Source organism: Molossus molossus, unplaced genomic scaffold, assembly GCF_014108415.1.
Source record: "Molossus molossus isolate mMolMol1 unplaced genomic scaffold, mMolMol1.p scaffold_m16_p_15, whole genome shotgun sequence".
In the NCBI taxonomy this organism is placed as follows: Eukaryota; Metazoa; Chordata; class Mammalia; order Chiroptera; family Molossidae; genus Molossus; species Molossus molossus.
This window is the reverse complement of record NW_023425350.1, coordinates 70,724,362-70,733,462: the sequence shown is the minus strand read 5'-3', so window position 1 is coordinate 70,733,462 and position 9,101 is coordinate 70,724,362. Positions and strand designations below refer to the sequence as shown.

The 9,101-nt window shown below is 50.1% G+C and overlaps 1 protein-coding gene across 1 annotated transcript; it reads right to left on the bottom strand.

Annotated features, from left to right (window-relative positions):
* Positions 1 to 72: 72 nt before the first annotated feature.
* FAHD2A (fumarylacetoacetate hydrolase domain containing 2A) lies at positions 73 to 9,101 on the bottom strand. Its single transcript, XM_036263394.1, has 8 exons — positions 8,956 to 9,101; positions 6,194 to 6,444; positions 4,437 to 4,653; positions 1,937 to 1,996; positions 1,592 to 1,754; positions 614 to 722; positions 423 to 510; positions 73 to 281 (listed from the first exon to the last, which is right to left on the bottom strand). Exons 2-8 carry the CDS (start codon positions 6,436 to 6,438, stop codon positions 219 to 221), a joined length of 945 nt encoding a protein of 314 aa, XP_036119287.1. The 5' UTR covers positions 6,439 to 6,444; positions 8,956 to 9,101; the 3' UTR covers positions 73 to 218.

Sequence of the window (9,101 nt, the reverse complement as noted above, 5' to 3'; positions counted from 1 at the left end):
GGTGTGTGTACATGTCTGCTCTCCTTCCCCACCCCATAAAAAAAACAGGCAGAAACCAAGCTACTGCTTTAGTCTGAGTTTACTGAAGAGAGCCCCACCTCCTCCACTGCCTAGACCAGGAGCCTGAGGGGGTAGGCACTGGGCTTGCCCTGTACAGGGCCAAATGGGAGTGGATGCCCCACCTCTTGTCTTAAGTCCCGGGCCTGCAGCAGGAGCCATCACACCACCTTGTTGATGATGACACCCAGATCTTCAATCTCACACTGGACTTCATCGCCCTTCTGTAATGGAGCGGCCGGCAGGTTGTCAGTCCTCAGTCTGACACACACATCTACACAGGCACAGGCCTGGGTTTCTCAAGTCTGAGCCAAGCCTGCCAGGCCACTGGATCCCTCTCCCTTTCCTCATTTTAGCCAACCTACCTTGAGAAAGACAGGAGGTTTCCTGAATACACCAACACCTGGGGGGGTCCCCGTCAGGATGATGTCCCCAGGGTAAAGAGTGACGAACCTGGGGCAAAAGGGCCAGGTGAGACCAGGGGCCAAGGTGCCACAGCAAGGGATGAGGGCTCAGCTGCAGGTGGCTGTGTGGGGCAGGGCTTCATCCTACTTACTGGGAGATCCAGGCTATCAGCTCTTCTGTCTTAAACACCATCTGACTGGTGTTGCTGCTCTGGACCACCTCCCCGTTCACCCGGCAGCAGATCTTTAAGTTGTGTGGGTCTGAAATGCACAAAACGCCAGCTTGGGGCTCTTCTTGAGGAAGAGGAAATAATGGCAGTTTTTTGCCTTAAAAAATAGATGTCTATCCACAGCAAAAGCTGACAACTGCAGATATAAAAAGATTTGGCATCTGTAATGAAAAGGGGAACAGCATGAGCAGGGCAGTGAACCTTCTGCACCTGCCTCTGGCAGGGGGCAGCTCACCGGTAAGGGGCCTGGCTAACCACTTTTGACTCTTATTTTACACACTCACAAACACATCCTCTTAGAGCAGCCGGAACACAATCTAATCTCATTGTTGACTGCACAAGCTGGTGTGAGGCTACACCCCTGCAGACACACTCCCCAACCCAAGTGGCCATGCTCTGCCCTCTGTCACCATCTTTCCTCCTGGCTTCTGGTGCCCTTGCTACGGCCAGCCAGTGCTGCCCTGGTCACAGTGGCTGGACAAGGTCCTGTTGGTGCTAGCTCCCTGACGGAGGAAAATGCATGGGCTTTGTGACAGCCATTCTCTGTGATGCTCAAGGGCCAGCTTTGCTTCCTTCCAACCTAAAGACTCCTCCAGATGCCGGCAGCTAGAGGAAGCCTGACCATGCACCAGGGGAGCACTGTTCTCTGCAATTCACTTGATGAATGGAGATTCACCACCTCTGCGGCTGTGGTCCTCTGGGGGGGGAGGGGGGGATGTGGAAGGAGGCCCACTGAGAACTCTAGCCCCCGTTGAAACGTGCTCTCTCAAGGAATCAGTGAAAGCAACGGGGCTCCACATTGAGCTGTCCCCAAACTCCCACTTCCTGAACGCCGCTATTTCTTTGCTCTGACATCTCCAAGCAGAACAAGAGTCATCATGGGGGCTGTCAGAGACCTACCTGCTACACTGTCCTTGGTCACCAAGGCAGGGCCCAGGGGGCAGAAGGTGTCAAAGGTTTTCCCCAGCAGCCACTGCTTTCCATTGCGCCTCATTTGCCAGTCACGAGCACTTACATCATGTGCCACAGTGAAGCCAGCCACATAAGCCATGGCATCTGTGGCCTAGGGGGCAGGGGATTTGGCCAGATTGGAGGTTAGATCAGTGACAGAAACCCCCATAAAATAGCCTTTATCCCATAACAGTAGCCAGAGTTCACCAAAGGTGCTAGGCGAGGGACAAGGCAGGTGCCCTAGCTGACCACTTCCCAAGGCCAGGACAGTGGGTACTGCACCTTCAACCTCACCTTGATGTGCTTGCCTCTCTTTCCAATGACCACGGCCAGCTCCACTTCCCAGTCCACCTCCTGTAGAGTGGGAAAGGAGCAGTAAACTAACTGGCCCTGGGGCCCGTTCCAGTGCTAGGGAGTCTGGGCCTCTACCAGTGGGGTCAGCTGCTGGCCCACAGTATAAAAAAGGAATGAGAGTAGAAGGGGGTGTGACTTGTAGACCCATAAACCTCAGGCAATGGCAGACTGCACCACTGGATACAGGCACAGTTCCCATGGTGACTAGAGGAGTAACACTAGTCTGGGAACTGAACTTAAAAGTCACTCTTGATTCTTCACAAAAAGATGGATACCAAGTGATAATAGCTAATCCAGCTGTGTGCCAGGCACCATTCTAGTGCTTTAACTTAATTAAATGATAAAAAGATCAATATACCAAAATAAATGTGGGCAAAAGGCTTGAACAAAAAATTCACAAAAATACACAGGGCCACAGAAAATGAAAATATACTCAGCCTTTCCCATATCAGCAAAGTGCTACAAAACAGATACAATCTAACCTCTTAAACTGGCTGCTCTTTTGGATGGTCCAGAGGGTGCTATGTGCATACCTGGCACCGACCTTGGTTTCTCGTAGTGTACCCCACTAGAAAAAAACAGGTTCCCTGGTTTCCAAGTCCAATACAGTACAAGATGAGCCTGTGTTAATTTGGACAGAAAGCAAGGAAGGGCTCAAAAAATTATAGAGATGGGGGCCAACTTGTAGCCCCCTCATTGGCCAAACTGAGATCACTTGCATATCAAGAAGACTGTAAATGATGGATTACATGTTGGATAAAAAAAAAAAAGAATTCATAGTGATACTAAAGGAATGGAAAAAAGGCAACTTTTGTTCATAGAATGCCAGCTAATCAAGAGTAGAAGGCGTGATAGAAACATCACCTTTTTCTAACCCCCAGTGCAACAGTGGGAGTCAGGTAAGGATGACCAGCGAATACCTGGATAAAAATGGGGGCAATAAGATAGCCCCATGGTCTCAAACAATCACAGATCGCTCATTATCAGAGAAATGCACCTTCGCAATGGAGAAGTCTAGTGAACAGCAAGTAAACCAAGTGATCCACCTTGAGGCACCAGACAGGAGCCTCCCAGTGGGATGCAGAGTGCAGATACTCTGTGCTACAGATTGAATGTTTGTGTCCCTCCAAATCCACATCTTGAAACCCACCCCTCACTCAATATGATAGTATTAGGAGGTGGGGGCCTTTGGGAGGTGACTGTCATGAGGGCAGAGCCCCCATGAATAGGATTAGTGCCCTTATAAAAGAGATCCTGCCTGACTGGTGTGGCTCAGTGGATTGAGCGTCCCATGGACTGAGAGGTCATTTGATTCTCAGTCAGGGCCCATGCCTGAGTTTCCGGTTTGATCCCCAGTAGGGGGCATGCAGGAGCCAGCCCATGGATGTTTCTTTCCCTCTCTCTCTAAAAAGTCAATAAAAACATTTAAAAGAGATCCCAGAGAGCTCCCTGGCCCCTTCCACCAAGTGAGAACACAGGAAAAGACATCATTTAGGAACCAGGAAGTGGTCTTCCTAGGCACCAAATTAATCGGCGCCTTGATTTTGCACTTCTAGTCTCCAGAACTGTGAAAAATTGTTCTGTTGTTTATAAGCCACCCAGTTGATTGTTATAGCAGCCCAATGGACTGAGACACTTGTGTAGAACTCTTGACAATGTTTAACCTGGATCTGATCATAAGGACACAACTAGACAAATCCAGACTGTGGGACATGCCATGAGACGACTTGCCTAGACTCTTGAGTCAGTGTCATGACAGAATATGGCACTGGGTTGTTCAGAGACCAGAGTTCAACAAAGTATGACCTGTGGGTGAATCAGATTGCTGCCAGCTTCCCTGGCACACAGCCATGTTCGTTCATTTATGTATCAGCCACGGCTGCATTCACACTACAGTGGCAAAGTTAAAGTGTTGCAACAGACACTATCTGGCATTCAAACTCTAGTATTTACTAACTGGCCCTTTGAGAAAAACCCCATGGATCCCTGTGGATCTGTAGATTACAGGCCCTAAAGAGAAATAACCAAGCACAATGTGTGTTCTTGTTTGATCCTGGGTCAACAAATAACAAAACAGTACCCAAACTGGAAGTCATGTCCCAGTTGGACTATATATCAGAGATTATTCATGTTAATTTTCTTGGTTGTGATAATGGTATTGTAGTCATGTAGGACATTGTCCTTTTTCTTAGAAGGTGCATGCTGAATTTTATAACTGTCTACAGTGAAGGTCTATTACTTTTGTAATCCAAATGGGAATCATGGAAAGGTCCCTCTCTTCTATTAACTTTTTTTCCCTGAGGCCAGTCTTATTACTGTGCACTCCCCCGTAGTTTCTGTTTAACACACAACAAAGCAACAGGTGGCTCCTGCAGGCAAGGTGCTGTGTGCCCTTGTGATGGGCCCCAGTGACTCGAGAGGGCCGTGGGGCGGCACCAACCTGGCTCTCAGGTGGGAGGACGATCTCATCATAGGGCCCCACGATGGAGCTGGCAAACTTGCTGAAGATGATGGGTTCCTTGGGCACGGGCACATTCTGTTCCTTGCAGTGGTCCACGTAATTCATGCCCACACACACCACCTTGTCTGGCCGTGTGACTGGAGCCAGGAAGGTCACCTCTGACCGTGGAAGGACTGGCAGCTGGGCAGCCAGGGCTCTGCAGAGACCAGAGCAGGCGAGAGGGGCTGGTTGGGAGCAGGCCGGCAGTCTTGGGGCACGCTGGGGAGATCCTACAGCAGCTAGACATTTTGCCGTTTAAAATATATTTTTTAGATTTATCAACCATCACAGTCAGTGTGAAAATCAAGACCAGCTATTGTCCTTTGACAATAGAGCACTGTTTAATATGTATCCAGTGTGGATTTCCTTTCCCCCACTGGGTAATACACATCCATGTAAGACAGTGGTTCTCAACCTTCCTGATGCCGGAGCCTTTAATACAGCTCATGTCGTGGTGACCCCCCCAACCATAAAATTATTTTCATTGTTATTTCATAACTGTAATTTTGCTACTGTTATGTCTTAGGTGACCCCAAAGGGGTCACGACCCACAGGCTGAGAACCACTGATGTAAGGGAATCCAGAAGGTACAGATGGGAGTAACAGCGAAGATCTTCTGCCCTTTCTCCTAGTCACCCCGCTGCAGCCTTGGAGACAGTGTCCTGTGCAGCTCTTCACAGCTACTCTAGTCTTCTCATGACTCTATACGAATGATAGCACACTATATATACCTTATTAAATATATATATAAAAGATCTCACCATAATAGTATATTATGGCCGCATATTACTGCACTGTAGAGACATTCGATTCCCTGTTGAGAGATATGGGAGTAGGTTCCAAACTTGGGAGAACATGAAGTTTGGGAAATATACTCTTATCAACTCTATGTGCTGTCAAATATTTGTTTTTGTTTTAAATTTTTTTAATCCGAGGATATTTTTCCATTTATCTTCAGAAGAGTGGGAGGTCGGGAGAGGGAGAAACATCAATGTGAGAGAAACACATTAATTGGGTGCCTCTGCATGACCCCGACCAGGGCCGGGGACCCTTTAATTGGGTCCAGGAACCACAACCCAGGTACATGCCCTTGACCAGAATCCACGACTCTGGTCCGCAGGCTGACGCTCCAACCACTGAGCCAACCTAGCCAGGGCAAATATTTGTATTTTTGCCAGTTTAATAGGTAAAATGGTATCTCAAAGTGGTCTTTAATGTTCATCAACACCTTCAGACCAGATGCCATAGGGCTCCTGGCTTCAGGGAAGTCCCTATCTAATCTAGCCCAAACCCAAGTCATCTTTAAGAAAACCTCTTTGCAGTCCTCTTTCCCCTAAGAAGCCAAGAGTCCAATCACTCCTCCAGCTTCCCAAGATGCCACCCAGGACCCTAGGTCCCAGACCCCTTGGCAGGCAGCAACTTTACTCTCAGGAAAGGCAGTGCGTGAAAGTGGAGTTCTGTGGCCTTGGGATAATCACCCTCCCTGGGCCTCAGTTCCCCCCTCTATGATGCTGCTGTCATATGAGATTTCTAAGGCTCTTCACTAAGAGAAGAGGTGAGAAAGGAAAGCTGAGGCTACCCTGCTCCTTTGCAAAAGAGCTACCTCTTGGTTCTGTTTCCCAGAGCAAGGAGCGGGTGAGAGGAGCAAGAGGAGGAATAGGGCAACCACCACAGGGTGATGCTGCCTGCTGATTTACCTTCTTGCCACTGAGAGAGTGGACTCTCCCTGCTCCAGGAACTCTATCATGGTCTTGGGCAGTGTTGGGTCAAAGGCATTGAGGTTGACGACCCCCCCGCCATTCCCTGACTCCAGGCCCAGGTGAGGTCCCATCAGGCGAGGTGCCTGGAACTGCACCAGTCTCATGTCTCTGGAGGGTTGAAAGGGCCACCGCTGAGCCTGCAGCAGAGCCGTGAGCAATCTTCTTCTACCAGGGAACAGCATCAGAGTCTATGGAGAAAAAAGCAGATCACAGGGTACAGAAGGAGCTGGGAGCCACCACCAGGACCCCAAAGTTCCTCGAGCTGCAGCCCAAGTGCCTTCAAGTTCCTGGCACAGCACATGGAAGCAGTTGGATTTATAAGTTACTTCACCCTGCTACACATTCCATTTAATGCACACAATGATACCTTTCTAGGGGAGCGACTCCTGTATGTCAGGCCCTAAGCTAGGTGCCAGCAAGCCCAGTGTTCCTTCAACCAGTGCTTTCTGAAAGCATACACTGTATCAGGTACCACTAAGGCACCAGGCAAACAGTGTAGATCAGACACACTCAGCCCTGCCATCCTGCTCACAAGGAAGACTGATGTTAACAATCAATGCCATAGGATTCAGCAATGGGACTTCTGCTGTGACGATCAAGGGTCCTGCAAGTGTAACCAAGGTAGTGTGATGAAGTAGTTTTGTGGCCTTGGATAAGCATCCTTCCCAGGCCTCAATTTCCCCCTCTATAAAATGAGGCTGCTATCCTATAAGATTTCTAAGGCTCTTCCCTAAGAGATCAGGTGAGAAAGGAAAGCTGAGGCTACCCTGCTCCCTTGCAATAGAGCTACCTGCTGGTTTGGTTTCCCAGGTCAAGGATTTGTCTAGTTCCTTAAGGAAGTGATGCTGAGCTGGGCTGAGCTAAGATGAGCAGGACTAGGAGTTAGATAAGAGTGGTGCCCATCCACTTTCCCACGCAAATGAACACTGGGGAAAGTGGCTTCACACCTGCTACAAGCAATTCTTAAAATGCCAATTTGATCCTATTACCATTCTACTTAAAATGCTTTCCACTGCTCACATTACCAAGACATAAGCCCCCTGTTCCAGTCTTCTAGGAGCAGCCCTCACCTGTCTCTCCAGACAGTAAATATTTAATTTCTTCCTGCTGGAGCACAGGCTGCCTGAGGGAAGAGGCTGCAGACAAGGACAGGGTCTAGGCCTGGCAGGCATCACCAGGCTGTCTCCTCTCTAGGTTCTGGGGCCTTGTCTGTCTCTTTCACTGTGGAGTCCACTGTGCCTGGCAAACAGAAGCTCTCAGCTACTCTCTGTTGAATGAACAAATTCCTGAAGCAAGGGTTTGACTTTTCACTGCATGTACTTGGGAAAGTTTGGTGGTTGTAAACATCAGGAGGCATGGCTGTGCCCTCCCTCTTCAAATCACCTGGGTCTCAACAGGGCTCAGACCCTGTTTCAAGTCCTAGGCTCCACTCAAAGACAAACCCCTTTCTCTTTTGTTTCTACGTCTGAACTCCAAACAGTCCCTCTCCTACCTGGTTCCTTGCTTTATTTAAAAACAGTCCTTTATGCTCAGGCATGTGGAGGTAGTCCCAGACTCCTGATCCTCACCCTGATGATTCAATCTGTCTTGTTCATTAGAGACGCATTAGACCCAGGTAACCAATCTAACCATTGTGCAGTCTGATTAGCCTGACCAGAAAAACAGGGGCTCCTGACCTCCTGTCTTACACGAGCCCAACCATGCCACTGATAAAGGCTGTTCTAGCCAAATGCATGGACTCAGACACTGCACCTGCTAAAATATATACAATAACTGCTCCCTGAATGCCAAGTCTCATTTAAGTGCTTTATCCACAATGTCTGATTTATTTTGATAACTGTGGGAAGTAGGCATTGTTCGTCTCATTTTACAGATTTAAAAACTAAGGCTTAGAGAGATTAAGGGATTTTCCCACGTTCCAAAGGAGGGGAAAGAGCTGGGACTTGAATCCAAGTTCAGGTGACATTGACCCTTGGTTCAGAAACCAGGTGGTGTGCAAACAAGATAATCTAGCTTTGGCCCACCCCCACTAATGCCTAGGGCACTTTAGCCCAGAAGATTGTGTTGAGAAGTAGGTCCTCCAACAGGAGATCCTCTAGAGGCCCAAACACCCTGTCTGCTCCCAGCCATGCTCAGGAAAACCTGGTCACCTGCTGGCTGCCGCCTCAGGGATAAGGCTTGTTGGTCACCTGCTCTCCAAATAACCCCAGGCGCACTGACTGTGCCCTTCCCACGTGAACTGCACGTGCAGGTTCTCACTCGGTCCTACCACCATCCCCTCGGGCAGAGCGCCCCATCTTACAGAAAGGGGCACTGAGGGCTAAAGAGGAGCCGTCACCTGCCAAGGTACCAGTCAGAAAGTGGCAACGGCGCATCCGCGGTTACTCCTCTGCCACAGAGCCCGAGCTGGATGCAACTCGGAAAACGATGCAGCGACGGGAGCGGAAACGGCACATAAGCATCGCAGCTTGGAGACGTGTGTGTACCTGGGACGGCGTCCTGCCGACCGTCCACACGCACGGCACCCTGGGCCAGTCCCTCAGTTTCCCTACATGCTCAGCTTGGTACCCTGCATTCAGTGGGCGCTCACGAGAGCTCGTCCGTGTGGTCCGAAAGGCCGGGACCCGAGGTCCAGTCCTGCCCTTGGCGGGAGGACTCGCGTGGGGGATCCCCCCAAGGCCGGCCCGAACCCGACCTACCTGGCCGCGGCGGCTGGGAGGAGGGCGCCCCGCGCTATTGGACCAGGATCGCGGGGCCGGGGTCTGGGGTTGGCGGACGCCGAGACACTGACTTCCCGTCGCGAGACTAGTGGCCACCCACCCGGAGGACCACCGCTGCGGCGCGC